This window comes from Candoia aspera, chromosome 1, assembly GCF_035149785.1.
Source record: "Candoia aspera isolate rCanAsp1 chromosome 1, rCanAsp1.hap2, whole genome shotgun sequence".
NCBI lineage: Eukaryota > Metazoa > Chordata > Lepidosauria > Squamata > Boidae > Candoia > Candoia aspera.
Genome location: NC_086153.1, coordinates 13,827,113 through 13,843,931, shown reverse-complemented (window position 1 = coordinate 13,843,931; position 16,819 = coordinate 13,827,113). Strand labels below are relative to the sequence as shown.

Genomic DNA, 16,819 nt, shown 5'->3' with positions numbered 1-16,819 from the left:
AAAAGATACTTATGGACTGAGAAAGTAGTTCGACCGTGAAAAAGTTTATGGGGTGAGGAAGTGAGGGATGTTTTATTTCTTGATTTCTGCATGGAAAAGGGCGTGGACATGTACAGCTACAACTCTGTATCTCTATTACCTTCATCATTCTCAATTTCCACACAGGAAAGCTAAGAGAGGCTTCCTTAAACTGTGTAACAAATTCTTTTTGGATGGCGATTTAATACTTTTCTCCCGTTTTTCTGTAAAACAATACAGCAGATATTTCTTTAAAACCTATTTTTAAAATTAAATATCCAGGACAAAGAAAAAGCAGTAGCTGATCAGCGGCGGTATTCCCTTATTGATCCTTCCTCGGAGACGGAGGTTCTCCGGCTGCAGCACCGGCTCATCAGCACTGAGGACGTCCTGAGGAACGCCTTGGAGCAGGGCCAGCAGATGGAGAAGCTCATTGAAGCCATGCGGAGCTGTTCCGAAAAAGCACAGGTCGGTGTTCTGTAGCCACATCTGGGCTGGACTGGGCTAGGGAAGTTGGATGTGGGTGCTCTGCTTGCTGTTAAAAGAAACTGAGATCTGACCACTTTTACGCTGGTCTCTGCAATGAGAAGTCCTGGATTATTGGCTTGCTTACACATTCATAAATGTAGATGCCATCACTTTGCTCTAATCTGCGGCTTTGGGCTAATAGGATGTGCAAATTGAACCATATAGTCTGGCTTAGCATGTTGTGCCAACTCAAGCCATTATGGCCTGCTTAGGAAATCATGGTCATACAAGCTGAGATATAGTGTCTTGATATGCCCTCCAGCCATGCTGTTCTCCATGAGGCTCCATCCCTTTTCCTTTCCACCTCTTTGTCTGAATTCCATTGCCATTAATCATGCTCAGTCTTTATTGAGATGTGCATACAGGTAGTCCTTGGTTAATCACCACAATAGGGACCAGAAAATTGGTCATTGAGTGGTATGGTCATTAAGTGAGGCATCATGTTACCACACCCGATTTTATGACATTTTTTGCAGTGGTTGTTAAGCGAATTGCCCTGGTTGTTAAGTGAATCACACGATTCCCCATTGATTTTACTTGACAGGAGCCAGTTGGGAAGGTCACAAATGGCGATCAGGTGACCCTCAGACTCTACAACCATCATAAATACATGCTGGTTGCCAAATGCCAGAATTTTGATTATATGACCATGGGGATGCTGTGGCGTTCGTAAGTGCAAGGACTGGTTGTAAGTCACTTTCCCAGCACTGTCATAACTCCGAATGGTCACTAAACAAATGATCGTTAAGCAAGGATTACATATACAGGTAGTCACTTAATGACCGTTCAATGTTATGACAATCTTGGAAAGGGTGTTTTACAGCCCATAAAGCACTTCTGGCTGTCACGAAACGTCGTGCCACCCCCTGCTCCCACAGTCATGTGACTGCATTTTGGGGACTTGGCAACTGGCTCACATTTATGACCAGTTGCCAAGCGCCCCACAAACATGTGATCGCCATTTGCAATCTTCTCTGCCGGCTTCCCCAGAAAGTCAGTGAGGAAGCCGGCAGGGAAGGTTGCAAGCAGAGGGGACAGAAGCGGGGAGAAACCCTTCAGCAGGATTTCAGCTTCATTCCTGCAGCCCCATGAAGGAGTTCCCCTCCACGCACAGAGGGGAGGGGAAACTTTTCCGCAAACAGCTTCTTTGCTCCATCCACTTAATGACCGGGGAGATTGCTTAACGATGGCAACCAGGAGCGCTGGGATTGCAGTCGTTGAGCGAAGCAGTCATGTGGGCATCTTGCTTAGCCACCAATTCGCTCAACCATCAAGATTCTGGTCCCAATTGTCGTCGTTAATCAAGGACTACCTGTAGTAGTTACACCAACGCACATATAGAAATGTTGATGTGCCCCCAAACCTGCTAAAATATGTCATTCTTTTGTGTGGGTGATTTCCACTTCTGCTATGTAATCATGGCATCTGCTTCCTGAGTAAAACATAGAAACATCACGGTGTCTCTTCTGAAATAGTTCTTAATGTGCATGTTGCTCGCATGCTGCTTTCCTGTCTCTATATATTTGTCATGCATAGAAATACTGAGACCTGTCTGTTTTGACATTCTGTCCTGCAGAGAAATATGCTCCATATTCCTGCGGTCAGTGAAATATTGAACACGGGTATAATTTGACACACAGATCATTAAATTTCTGGGATTTATTATTGTTATTTTAGCCAAGCCTCTTGTTATGCAAGGAGGAGATTAATATGGAAATACATTTCAGTTTATACTTTTCTTTTAAAAAGACATGATAGCTTTTTGTTGATTTTCTTTTTCGTAATTTCTCTTATTTATTTATTTATTTATTTATCTATCTATCAAATTTATTCCCTGCCCATCTCATTCGGAGAGCGACTCTGGGCGGTTTACATAAAATAGGAATAAAACATTAATTAAAATACAAAAATGCAAAAAAACAATACAATAAAAACAGTCTTATAAATAAATAAATAATGTTCCAAGAGATGGCTGGTAAAAAGTCCTTAATTTAACTTCCGGGGAGCGTCTTTAGGGTGCCGACCACCACCAGGGTTGGCCACCCCTCTTCACCCCCCATGTGAGATGGCAGAGCCAGGTCTTTACTCCTTTCTGGAAGGCCAGGAGAGTGGGGGCTCACCTCACCTGTGGGGGAAGAGTATTCCATAGGGTGGGGTCAACAGCAGAGAAGGCCCTCTTCCTGGGACCCTCCAGATGACATTCTTTCGGCGACGGGACCCACAACATGCCCTCTCTGCGTGACTGGGTGGGACAGGTCAATGTAACGGGGGTGAGACAGTCCCTCAGGTAACCTGAACCCATGCCATGTAGGGCTTTAAAGGTAATAACCAACACCTTGACTTGGATCCGGAAGCAGACCAGCACTCAGTGCAGCTCCCACAGCAAAGGTGTTACATGTGCCACCCTTTGTTCGTTACGTCACATAAAACTGCTCATTTTTAATGGAATTTTGTCTCTTTTTAATGTATCATCGAATTGCTGTGAATTCACAAATCATCTATTACCAAAGCTGTTATTTAAAATTTTAGACTATTGGGAACTCTGGATCTGCTAACGGGGTCCATCAGCAGGAAAAATCTCACAAACAGGAGGTTGGTGACTTTAAATATCTTTCATGTAAGAATTTCTCCAGTTGCTCTTCTGACTTGACTCCTGAAATTGAAATAGATGTCTTGTCTGCTTATTGTGTAAAGTAGGGTGCAATCAGAGGCTGTAGTTTTAGTATTTTTAATATTATTTTCTTCCCCAAACTGAAATAGGTTTACCTGTTCTGCTTTAAAAAAACAACCCTGCAATTGCTATTTTTTTTCTAAAAATTGAATCCTGTTCTAGAAGACTATCATATTAGTTCTTTTGGTATTCAGCAAATTTCCATAAATGCCTCTCTTTCCAAGGTCACATGCATGTCCCAGTTGTTCATCTCTTTGCATTTGCTGTGCTTTTATAAAAATTATAAAAGCCAGACTTTGGTTGCTGCTAGCAACTCATTATACACTTTTTGTAGTCCATTTTAACTCTTTGCTTTCTGAAAACTCCAGCTGATATCACAGATATGTTGGTCTAAGCAGCAACGGTTGCATGCTAAGACCACCCAAAGGTTGAACCAGGAAGGGGACCTGCTAACCCTGATGTGGGAGCCAGACCTTGGCCCTGGCCTTTCAAGACAATCAAGATGCTGTAATTCTGGACTGGGACCCCAGCAATGTTACTTGGAAAGAGAGGACTAGCCATCACATGCTTTGTGAAACCAGGAACAAGACCATTTTTTTTAGCTTTCCTTTCTCTGCTAGCTTTGGTCCTTTGGTTGTTTTTTTAAACCACAGTTTGCTTTTACATCCAAGGGATAAAACTGTTCTTTAATATTGGTTAATGAACTAGTAGCTGAAAGCAGGTTTTACCCCCCATTGTTGGGAGCTTACTCTGGGACAGCCTTTCTCAACCTTCTGACCCCGGAGGAACCCTTGAAATATCTTTCAGGCCTCAGGGAACCCCTGCACATTCAGTCTCAATTATAGGCCGAAAGTTACAAAATTATTATATTGGTTTGATGAGTAGGCCTGTATATGTGCATTAACATTGTTCTTAAACTAAAAATAAACAATGAAACTTGCCTCTTGAATGTGAAGTTGCCCGAATTTGAAATAATTTTTTAAATAAATTGTGATCTCCCAGGGAACCCCTAGTGAGCTCTCACAGAACCCTAGGGTGCCACAGAACCCTGGTTGAGGAACCCTGCTCTGGGGTGTTCATATCCACTGTGGGGGATTTTGTTGATGTCATAGAAAGTGACTAGGATTAAGCCTCCCCCTTTGCATGTTGTGATGCGTAACTTGCTTGGAGCCCCTTCCCCTTCCTGTGATGAAAGGTGAAAGCACTGAGTCATGTCTGACCCTTTGGGGGGATGCTGCTTTCGCGATGTTTTCTTGGCAGACTATAGAGCAGGGTGGTTTGCCATTGCCTTCCCCAGTCATCACCTTCCCCAGCAAGCTGGGTGCTCATTTTACCGACCTTGGAAGGATGGAAGGCTGAGTCGACCTGTGCTGGCTACCTGAGAATCCAGCTTCCGCTGGGACCAAACTCGGGTCATGGGGAGAGTTTCGGTTGCAATACTGCCGCCTACCACTCTGCGCCACATGAGGCTCTTTTTCCCCTTCCTACTGTGGCTATTTAAGTTAAAGCAACACATCAGTTGGCTTCATTACTGTACATGCTGAACTTCTTAAACTGGGTTTAAAAGTACAATTGCCATGTTTGGACCACATGTTCTTCTCAACTAAATCATATTATATCTTAACATGATGGTTTGCTTCTATGAAAGACTATAGCCTTGGGAAGGGGAAGGTATGATCAACCTGTTATGTGGGGAGTTTTAGAAAAGATGACTTAGTTCTGAAAAAGAGGACAGCATGTGAAAGAAACTCAAAATAACCCTGCCTTGATTTTGTTTGGAATAAGATACAGCAGAGAAAAACTCTGATAGGCTTTCAAGATTCTGTTATTCTTTTTCTTATTTTAATCCATTCAGTCATGTCCAATTCTCAGAGACTGCCCAGACAAGTCCCTGCAGTTTTCTTGGCAAGGTTTATTGGAAGTGGTTTTCCATTGCCTCCTTCCTAGGGCCGAGAGAAAGTGACTGGCCCAAGGTCACCCAGCTGGCCTTGTGCCTAAGGCAGAACTAGAACGCACAATCTCCTGGTTTCTAAACCAAACTGGCTCCTTTCTGTTATTCTATCCTACTAGTAAAGAGCATTCTTGGAACCCCTGCTTCTAAGTCAATGGCTGAATTACCACTGCATTCCAAGCCACAGATTATGCAACTCCAATTTAGGCTAGTTTAATGTGTTGTGTGAATTCATTTATTAAATAGCTTCACACAGTTAACTTCTTAGAGAGCAAGTTTGCTGTAGTGCTCAAGGCACCAGGCTAGAAACTGGGAGACCGTGAGTTCTAGTCTTGCCTTAGGCACAAAGCCAGCTGAGTGACCTTGGACCAGTCACTCTCCCTTAGCCCTAGGAAGGAGGCAATGGCAAACCACTTCTGAAAAACCTTGCCAGAAAAACTGCTGGGACTTGTCCAGGCAGTTGCCAAGAATTGGACACGATTGAACTGATTAAAAAAAAAAGTGTTGTGTGAATTCATAACTTCTTAGCTTTTGTCCATGCAGTATACTGACCCACTACCAATCCCATTTTGGTCTTGTACATTGTTACAACACAGCCAATGTGATTAGTTTGTATTTGTGTTGTATTTATGCAGAAAATTGTATTCATTGATGAAATTGTGGTTCAAATAACGAGTGAGCATGTCTTACGAACATAGCCAATGTGTAAACTGATCCTAAGAAATAATCCATATCAGGTCCAAATCAGGCAAAGAACTTTCTCAGTGGGAAATAATCAATCTGTATTCTAAGATATATATATATATCTTAGTGGCTGTACATGGGATATGCATTGTGAGGTGGACCTTCTCTAACTTATTTTAACTTCAGTCATTATCAAGTCATTGGTGATTTAGAGGTACTGAACCAGTGGTGGACTTCTGCTGGTGCCTGTACAGTTACATCTCTCATCTGTTCAGAGATGCATCTTCTTTAAGCCACACACACACACACACACACATATGTATGTATGTATATATATGTATATATACATGCATACATGTATGTATGTATGTATATTTACAAAGCATACATTTTTTTAATACTGTTCACTGAGCATATAGCCATTTGGATAAAAATGTCATAAATGTGGACACAGTCAAATTGCATTATAGGGCAAAAAAAAAAAGTCTGCAAACAGAGGAAAAACAGTTCTGTAGGTTAGTATATTTAATCATGAAAACAGTTTTCAGACTCCTAATCTGGTCTCTTTTGTTACAGGAGAAACACTGATGGACGAGAAGCAAGGAGAAGTGGAAAGGAACATGAAATCATTGCATCTGTTGTTGAGAAGAAGGAGACTTGGAGATGCCTCCCCCAGGCACCACCAAAAGTATTCCCACTCTATGAACAAAGTGGATATAAAGCAGGAGGGTTCCTCCCTGGTGATCTGTGTAATTCTAAGAAGGGTCCAGTTCCCCCCAAAGAAGCGGTACAGCAGTTGTGCCTGTGGCTGAATTTCTCCTTTGCTACCTGCAGCATTTGGCGATCATTTTTATTGGCATGGTGTATCATGTCAGGTTTTGGGGAGGTACTTCCTGCTGCACCAGTGAGATACCTCATTTCAGTGGCTTTTGAAAGACATTGGAGATTTTTCTAAGCGACCCCCCTGAATACTTGCTTCAGTAGCTAATAATTTGCACATAGCATTCAGATTTCTCCTCCAGTTCCACCAGATGGACCCATTTTACAGGTCTGCAAAAGAGCTAAGATCAAGCTCTGTTGACCATAAGGAACAACCCAATGTCAGTTTGAAAAGAATCTCTGTCCTCTACATAAAAAACTCTTGAGGTCAGAAATGTGGAGACTCTGCTTAAACCTAATGATATAACATGGGATATGCATTGTGAGGTGGACCTTCTCTAACTTATTTTAACTTCAGTAATTATCAAGTCATTGGTGATTTAGAGGTACTGAACCAGTGGTGGACTTCTGCTGGTGCCCGTACAGTTACATCTCTCATCTGTTCAGAGATGCATCTTCTTTAAGCCACTGATGGCTAGGCCTTGAAACAAAAGTTGAGATTGACCTAGAGGTCTAATCAGCAAAGCTCTGGAGGCAGTTGGGATCTTCTGGCTGGGGGTGGGTGGGTTGGTTTTTTCTCTCTCTCTCTCTGACTTTTGACAATTTTATCCTTGAAATTCTGAAAGACTTTCCAAGTAGCCTAAGGGTTCTTTTATTATTTTTTTTAATAACTTAGGCCCAGTTTATACATGCAGTAGAATTGAAAGGTAAACCTTTGTTCACCCAACTAAAATACAAATATAGGCAATCTGATGTCTTTTGAATTTCAGCTTCCATCAGTCCCAATCAAAATGACTGAGAACTGCAAAAGACTGAGAACTGTAAATCCAAAATATGTGGAGAATAGGTTGCCTGCATCTGTGGTTCTCTTTTGCACAGATTGGTCTATCTGTGTGTTCTACCACTGCAAAAAAATATCTCCTTTTGAGAAGAAAAGTAACTTGTTTGGGGTGAAGGGTAGAAGAGGTCAACCTAACCTTTGGAGCACACACTCTTCTCAGCCTGTGGCAGTAATCTCCAGATAGTATGTTCTCCCCTGATTTTCCTGCATGTATAAACTTGAGACAAAGATGAATTTCCAGATGAGAAAATGCCTGTGTGATCTAATATGAATGATTGGAGCAAGCATGTGTCCCTGTGTGCCTGTATGGTTTTTCTCCTTTTTTCTGCTAGTGGTACGCAGATTTGATAGAGAGAATGAGTGTCTGTGAGTGTTGACTTACAAAATGCCTTCTTTTGTAAACATGATTTGTTAGAAGAAGCTGTCTAGAAATTGGTGCTAAGTAGAGAGAACCTAAGAGGTGGTCCAGAGGAAGAAGCCTCCAAGATAGATCCACTTTTTCCCCAGTGTGAACATTCACTCCCTCCATTCTCCCAATATTACTGTGTGGCTTTCTCAATCCCACCACCGTTGTTGGATTTGAGGATTTCAGAGGAGCAAAAATCCTCACTGTTGTCAGTTCTAGTAACCATTCAAAGCAAGATCACATTAGTGCAATTCGCATCAAACTCAGAGATTCCAACTGAGAGAGAGCAAAGTGAGTAATAGTCCAGACTGCTGTCTGATTGGTATAAAGAAAGATGTATCCTACAGGTTGAATTGATGCTGGTGTAGTTTCAAATACAGTGTTGCTGAAACATCTACCTTCTGAATGAGGGTGCTAGAATTCAGAAGCAAAGAGTTTATAATGATAAACCTACATTTCCTTTCTTTCTCTAATCCTAACCATGTATCCCTGGTTCTGTGCTCTCAGGTATAAAATCCCAGGGCACAGAAGGTCCAAACAGCTGAACCTTGCAGCAAGTGAGCTGCCTGCTGCAACGAGATATGGAATCTAGTTGGACCCTTCGTTTATTACTCAGCCCAGACTACCCCACTACTTCTTTATGCCTCTTAGGCTATGCTTCTTTCCTGGAGAGTGTTTAGAACCTGGATCCTATCTTGGAGCCTCATATTCTGTGTCCTCTCCATGAGATTATCTGTGGTAGAGATCTGGTGATGGAGAATGCAGGGTTCCAACTGAGAAGCTATTTCTATGGGACTCTAATCAGCCTTCCTAAGGCCAGAATGTGGCCTTTGCTGCTTTTTCTTTTGATGTGGCCAACTGATTCTCATCTTGGTTCATGACTGCTGCTTCCTAGGAGAAAGTGCCATGTATTTTGTGGTCCTTCAAAAGGCCTTGGACTCTACTTTTGTGGTGAGAGATTTGCCAGTATGTACAGGAAAGTTTCACAAACTGACGTCCTCTGGTTTTATTGGGGTATCCAAGTATTTCTAGCCAGCGTAGAAATTTCCAGCTCTTGGCTATGCTAGCTGAGAAGTTTGGAAACTGGAGTCCCAACATGCATGGGAGTCATCAGGATGAGGAAAGTTGATTTACAGTATTAGGGAGAATAAGCTACTCATTGTCTTCACATACCTCTATTTTTCTTCAGCTCTTTGCCATTTCTCCATATTCCTGTACTGATTTGTGTAACCTGAAATGTTGTCGCTTCCATCTTTTTTTCCTGCAAAACTGGGCAGAGCCATACTTCAGCAAATAAGGATGGTGGCATTTTCTGGTCTTGTTTTCCTCCTTCTGCACTCTGTATTGATAGACAGGAATTGGAATAAGCTGACAAGTAAGACCACAGAAAAATAAGTTGATATTTTGGAGGATCTCTGATGAGATGTTACTAGTGTGGCAATTCTCAACACAGTTCTTTTGCTTGGATAAATTACAGCCATTTGTGGATGAACCAAAAAATCTGCACTTCTGCAAATATTTACCCTCCCTTCCTTTCATTGATGCTGTTTTATCATGCTTTTAAACAGACTTATCTTTTGGGAAATGAATTCCAAAGGTGGCCAGTAAGAAGCCAAGATCTTGGAAAAATAAATGAGCTGCCTGTTAATGCAAATTTGCTTTTGCTTGGTTAATTCTGTACATGTAAAAGGCTTAACCAACCAGAAATAGAAAACTTACCTTGATGTCTTGAGTATGGAATCCTGGTTTATACTACCTTTAAACAAGAGATTGGCCATATGAGGAGCAATTAACTAGGAATCCAGGTTCCAATGGCAATGTTAGTTTGCTTGGGCTAGCAGGAGAAAAGAAGTGTGAGTTTGTACCTTAGCATACCATTCATTCACTATTAGCCAGGATTCACCAGAATCCTGTGCAAACACTGTTTATTGAAAGAAGTTAACTTCTTAACTTCTTCCATGTTCTGGTAGAGAGCTGGACTATTTGAGCCTTTTCCAGATGCCCATTTGGGACTTCCAAAAATCCAGAAAGTTGATTTTTTTTCCCTGTAGGAACCAACAACTTTGTAAAACTTTGGCAGCAAAGTTGAGAAGTTCATGTCTGTTTTGAAATGGAAGTGCAGATGTATACTTCTATGTCCTGTGCACATTAGGTTAGTCTTCCCAAACTTGATGCCTTCCAGACTCACTGGTCTCTAATTCTCAGTATAACATGTTGAGAATTCTGTTATAGTCTGGAGGGTACCAAATCTGGGGATACTGAAACCCCCTCGTTGGGTTTCAAGTAAATGTACGCATAGTTATTTCACAGGAAGTCAAAACCCAGCTACAGGTCAACTGTCAATGAAGACCAGTCCAGCGATTCAGCATTTATTCTCAAAGAGATATATTAATCCACTAATCAAGCCAGCCCAATTGATCAGCCTCCTGTACAGGAACAGAATCAAGTCAAAACTAGATGTAATAAAAAATGGATAACCTTTTACCCATGTGGTATGTACCCTAATTTTGTAGTTTTAGACACTTTTTTGGCTATCAAATTTTGTTAGATGAAGAAAATTGATTTGACAGCGAATGTCTATTTTATTATTGGCTTTTTTGTTTTTGTTTCCTCTGTACAAAAAGCTTTACAGATGGGAGTCAAAGTGTAACTACTTCTACAGATTATGTATTCATGTATTACAGGCCCCAAGACTGGCTTTGTATAGTGTGATGAGGTCATACTAAACCAATAAAAGTTGTGGCAGAAGATAAGTTGCCTCTTGTCCCTCTCCGTGGTGAATAATGGCACAGAACTGATGAGTCAGAAGATGACTCAAAATTCTGAAATGCTTTTAGGTTTTAAAAAAAAATTGACCCAGCATCAGTTACAATTCCAATGATTTTACTATAGTTAAATACAGAGTAAAGAGATTAAAATTCCAAACGGGAGCACTGCTTATTAATAAGTAGTCTTAAAGGTTTTCCTCTTGTACTCCCATTTCTAATACCTTCAAGTTCCCATTAATGTATGGTGACCATATATTCTTGGAAAAAATAAAGGACAAGCCTGAAAAGGGGACAAATCCGAAAGAGGTTCACAAGGATAAAAAAAATGAATTCTTTGCGTATGACCTTGCTTTACAAAGGAAAATTCAAGAGCAAAATCAAGAAAAACTTTACAAAAACACAAATTCTAATAAAAGCGTCTAAAATCAAACAGTATATGAAAAATTATTTTAAAAAGACAATTCAATTTCCATCTTTTTCACGTGCATGTAAAAGACTGTGCATTAAGTGGTACCATCAGTGTGGTGTAAGTTAAATGACCAAAATGAATGAAGGACAAAAGTGAGTTTTTGAAAAATAAATCTAAAGGACAGCTTTGTGGAATAAAGGACTGTCCTTTATAATAAAGGACATATGGATGCTGTACATTAATGCTGTGTTTTCTCCATCACACGAAAGAGGACTTGCTACCAAGCCTCATCTGTTGCTGCTCAGTTCCTTTTCTTTCTCTATTTATCCTCACAACAATCCAGGGATAGAGTGAAGCTGAAGCTACATGACATACTGAGTTAATCTAGTGCACTGTTTCTCAACCTGGGCAACTTTCAGATGTGTGGACTTCAACTCCCAGAATTCCTCAGCCAGCCATGGGAGTTGAAGTCCACACATCTTCAAGTTGCCCAGGTTGAGAAACACTGATCTATTGTTTCTGAGATTGTGCAATATATGAAACCATATGCCAACCAACTGCTTCACACATCAGACTAAGACTCAAACAGCCTAACCACGGTTAAAATTACCCAAGTCAAGGACGTGTGAACAGAGCTGTTAGATTTATAATTAACCTGATTAACTGTAATGTCAATAAAAGCATTGAGTAAGTGGCCCGGGGTTCTCTAATGAGCTTGAAAGCTGACCAGGTTTTGAACCTACATCTCTCTGGTTCTAATCTGACACTCTGGCTGGGTTCACATATTGCACTAAACCATGAATCAATTTATTAATATACTGCATTATTATAGTGCCTAGTAATAGGAGTTCTGTTATTGTAGTCTGCAAATCATAAGGACTGGAATCACACATCGTTCTCAGCCAAAATCAAACCACTTACATTATGGCTGTGAGGTGTGACCCCAGCCTGTGTCAAATCACTCAACCCACCCTGGCTATCCTTGCAATGATGTGTTTAACCATGGCTTACTTACTGTAAGTATCCACATACTAAGCCAATGATCTGGGTTAACACAAGATAGTACAGTCTGGAATGTAGAGAGGCATTGTGCACCTCCTTATTGTTTCAGTGGTGGCAACCATCTGCTTTTCACTTCATTGTCACCCTTTAATGCTTTTGACAGGAAGGGATAAGTTGGTGAATGGCAGAGAAATTGGCAATAGTTGGAAGAAGTTGCAGGTAATAGTTTTCTTTAGAACTAAAGGCCTTAGTAGATGTCTGACTTCTCTCCCTGGAGCCTCCAACATTTGATCTCCTCCACCAAGTGCCATCTGTGATGCACAAAGCACCTTTCCCTAACCAAGGTTGGTACTAGTTTGAAGCTCCTCCTGATGAAGGATTTGGCATCTTACAGCCATGTACCAGTAATAACCAAGCAAGGTCCCTGCAAGGTTTGGTATGTGGGGCTGCTTTTGAAGATTACTGGGAAATGTCAACTGATCTGAAATATAATTGTTTTTCTGCTGATCAAAACCAAACTGGACAAAAAAAAAAACTCACATCAATTGGTTACAGAATAGAAGACCTGGCAATGTTGGGGTGGACCTCCCTTTCCCATCTGCATTCTTCCACTTAATATTTAATATTGAAGTCCTGCAAAGGATGCAAAAATTCCTTGCACTGACTCTGTTCCAAAGTATGTTTCCAAGAGAGAAGCTGATCTCCTCCAAATGTTGCAGCTACAACCCAAGATTTCTTGACACTGCCTATGATGGAAGGGTTGGATGGGTGTTAAAATCCAAAACAGGTTGTAAGGTTGGTGCTGATATTTCTTTAATTGAACACTAGGTGGCACTAGGTGCCTTGCCTAAATACAATACAATCCAGTGTAGCTGGCTTGAATGATTACCTATTTCTAGAACAACTTATAAGATGTCTCTGCTTAGGTATCTCTGAAATTTAATCCAATAAATCAAATATTGGTCCCTTTGCCGTAGATGATAATTTTCTGGTCCATTGGGCCATGTCAACTCACTACCTTTGTTATCCCCTTCACCCCAATTTTAAGACAGCACATGTGTACAAGCTTGCACACAAATCAGGACCAACTTCCCAACTTCCACTTACAGTTGCTTATCGAAAGATGCTATCCCATGACTGGTTCTTCTTTCTGACAAGCTGAAAAGTATCTAACCAGTGGTAACGACCTTTCAAGAATGGAAGATTGTGTATATGTTGATTTTCACACTGAGTTTCAATAGGACACACCTGAAGTTTCAGAGAGCAGGAAGTGCCTCAGTGGATTGTGGGTTTTCCCCCCCAGGCCCTCTCAAAAGATGTGATGATGTGATGGTTGATCTGTTAGTCAAAAATTAATTTCAGTTAATGGCCGTGACTCAGTTCCACCCCTGCAAAATTGCTTAGAAGAGATACTAACGTTTGGTTGGCAAATTTTGGGTACATGATATAGTAAGAAAAAGAACAAAAATAATTGTATATACTTTCAAGTTTTAGTCATTGAATTGATGCACGACATTCACCCTGATGCTACACTCCACCCGACATCCCTGAAATCTTGAAAGCAACCTCGAGAGTCTCCACAAATATATAAATCTTCTAAATAAATAATAACAGTGGCTCTAGAATTGAATTTCTTTAATGTAGTAGTAGAGGAAAAATATAAATATGGGAACATGCAGTATTTATTTAATTGTAATTTAATAAAACAATCAAATTTACTTTTTGTCCTTGTCCTTGCTGCAATCTTTTTTTTTTTATCCTAGCCTATTCCCTTGCCAAGTAAACTGCAGGGACTTGTCCAGGCAGTCTCCGAAAATCGGACATGATTGAATGGATTAAAAAAAAAATCGATTTGGGAATGTGTCACCTGGCAACTCACTAAAAACCCAAGTGTGGCCTTTTAGCCTAAAGGGGTGCACAATCTTACACATCATTAATTTAAAACTACAAAATATAACCTTATTAATTTGTACAAGTCAAAAAGAAAAACCCTAATATATAAAAATATAATTCAATCAGTATTATATTGGTAAATCAACAAAAGCTTGACCGATAAAATGCTGGTCTATGACCATAATAAAGATTCAATTTGATTTGACCAAAAAAAAACATAAGTGGTTTTTCAAAGCCTTTTCAAATACTGCAGAGGAGGTTGTCTGAATGCACATTTTCAATTAAAAGAACGGCACTCATTTTGGCCTAAGTCCAAACTAGATCAGTGGAAATGTAGGTTCATAGTGTACAGCCAATTACCGCAGCATAAATACAATGATAAATCAATATGAGCCAACAGATAGTTACAAAAAGGCTAATGCAATTTTGAATGGCACAAACAGACCAAGTTTACTAGATTACAAGGGAAAATAATTGTGCCTTAGTCAAATCCATCTAGATAATAACATGGAGCTTGTCCTGAGATCCATACTTTAAGGCAGTGTTTCTCAGCCTCAGCAACTTTTAAGATGCTGGCTTGGGAATTCTGGGAGTTGAAGTCCACACATATTAAAGTTGGTGAGTTTGAGAAACACTGCTTAAAGCTGAAGAAAAATTGCAAGAAATTACACTTTTAAGAGTTACAAAGAGGGTAAATAAGAATGAAGGATGATGTTAAGGGCTTCAAGCTTGAAGAACGGCTTGTTTCAACTGAAAAACAAGAAACTAAATATCAAAGAGGTTTGAAGAGGGAAGTTCTTTCATTTATTGTCTGTATTCATACAACATACTTAACCTGGTTACTGCATTAATGCTTTTTCTGGGTTTCCACAATACATTGAATCATAGTGACCAAATGGGTTGAGTTCCTGCACAATACTGAGCTTCAAAAAAACAAAACTGGAATAACACCAGGTTGAGCATATTCTGCAAACACATCTGCTAGGTGTTTGATTAATTAGCATGTTCTCTTCTGGAGAAATTCAAGCAAATCATCCACCCAATTTCTCTATCTACAAATCAAATTGACATTTCTAAAAGCAATTTGTACCAACTCTAAAAATAATACCACTTCTGAAAACCCAGAGGACTCATACCCAGAAGAAGACAAAGACATGCTGGCTGAGTTTCCATAACATATTTAACCAGGTCAGCGGCTAATCCAGTCAGAAATCCTTACTGATGGCTCTAATAATGCCTAATCACATGACTGGGTTAAAAGTTACCATTTTGGGATTACAAAATCCCACCCTCTGCAGGAAATGCATGGTGTCCCATTAACCTATGTGCCAGGACAGTATTGGCAAGGCTACATGGCAGCACGAGGTCCTTCCCTCTGGTCCAACAAGCAACAAAACGGCCACTGCAATTAACCAGGTTTTAAGAGGAGTTGCCAGGCCTTGGCAGTGAATTCTATAAAAGGAATAATATATTTTTTTCAGCCACTTTTTCTCTATGGCAGTCTTCCATCTGAAAAAGAGAAAGTAGACAAAATGGGTCAACTGACTGGATATAGCTGTTCCTATAACACAACTTTCTATAATCAAGTATTACTATAATTATAACAATTACTTTCATTGATTATAGAAAGGCCTTTGATTGTGTCGATCATGTGCTTAGAAAAATGGGAATCCCAGAACATCTCGTTGTTCTCACGAGAAACATATATACAGGTCAGGAAGCCACAGCACACACACAACATGGTGAAACAGACTGGGTCCAGATTGGCAAAGGAGTGAGATTCTCCTCTTATTTACCCAACTTAAATGCTGAATATATATTAAGGGAAGCTGGATTGGAAGAAGATGAGCATGGTTTTAAAACTGGAGGAAGCAACATCAATAATCTGCACTATGCCAATGAAACTACTCTGATACAGTAAATTTTTAATAATGATTTTTTATATTTTTATAATGATGGGGTTTTTATCAATATTTATTGATTTATTCGATTCTTGTACGCTTCCCAGAGTTGCTTTTTGTGAGATGGGTGGCCGTATAAATTTGATTGATAAATAAAATAGCCAGATATGCAAAGGATCTGCAATAACATTCAAGGAACAAAGTGAGCAATTGGGACTAAACTTAAATATAAAGAAGAGGCATAAATGACCAGGCTAAAAGTATCCTACTTTGGACACCTTATGCGAAGACCCAGCATTCTGGAGAAGGCTTCACTGCTGGGAAAGGTGGAAAGTTAAAGAAGAAGAGGACAACCAGCAGGAAGGTGGGTGGATTCAGTTGCAGTGGCGATTGGTGCACCATTGGAAGATCTAAAGGTCCAAGTTAGGGACAGATTGTCTGTCATGGAAAAATCTATCTGTGGTTGCTAAAAGTCAACACTGACTTGATGGCACATAAACATCACAACCCAACTTAGTATCTCATACACTTGTGTTTTGGGCTACATCTGAATGACCAGATGGCTAGTCAGACCTTTTTTGGCTTAAATACACTGTGGTGAATACGCTACCCACCATGACCCATTGAGTTTTGGTAACAAGTCTGTTCTTTGCCACTGCAGAAGGGGTGGGGTGGGGATCAGATATCAAGAGGGAAGAATTCAGCTGAACTTTAGAAGAAACACCTTAACTGGTAGAGCAGTTCCTGAGTAGAATTCAGGAAGCTCTCTTTTTCTGGAAGTCTTAAAGCAGAGTTGGCGCCTCCGTTTGTTGAACGAAGCACCACAAGGTTGGACAGGGCCCTGGTCAAGAGCCTTCTAGGGGCCCTC

At 40.4% G+C, this 16,819-nt stretch overlaps 1 protein-coding gene across 2 annotated transcripts in view; it reads left to right on the top strand.

Moving 5' to 3' along the window:
- The window catches only part of CLIP2 (CAP-Gly domain containing linker protein 2), an 83,668-nt gene extending 72,937 nt beyond the window's left edge, over nucleotides 1-10,731 (top strand). For both annotated transcript variants that reach the window (XM_063297617.1, XM_063297608.1), the window contains 3 exons: nucleotides 301-486; nucleotides 3,076-3,138; nucleotides 6,429-10,731. In XM_063297617.1, the coding sequence (XP_063153687.1) occupies nucleotides 301-486; nucleotides 3,076-3,138; nucleotides 6,429-6,440 (261 nt within the window). In that variant the 3' untranslated portion in view covers nucleotides 6,441-10,731. The remainder of the gene's footprint in view (nucleotides 1-300; nucleotides 487-3,075; nucleotides 3,139-6,428) is intronic.
- Nucleotides 10,732-16,819: the final 6,088 nt, after the last annotated feature.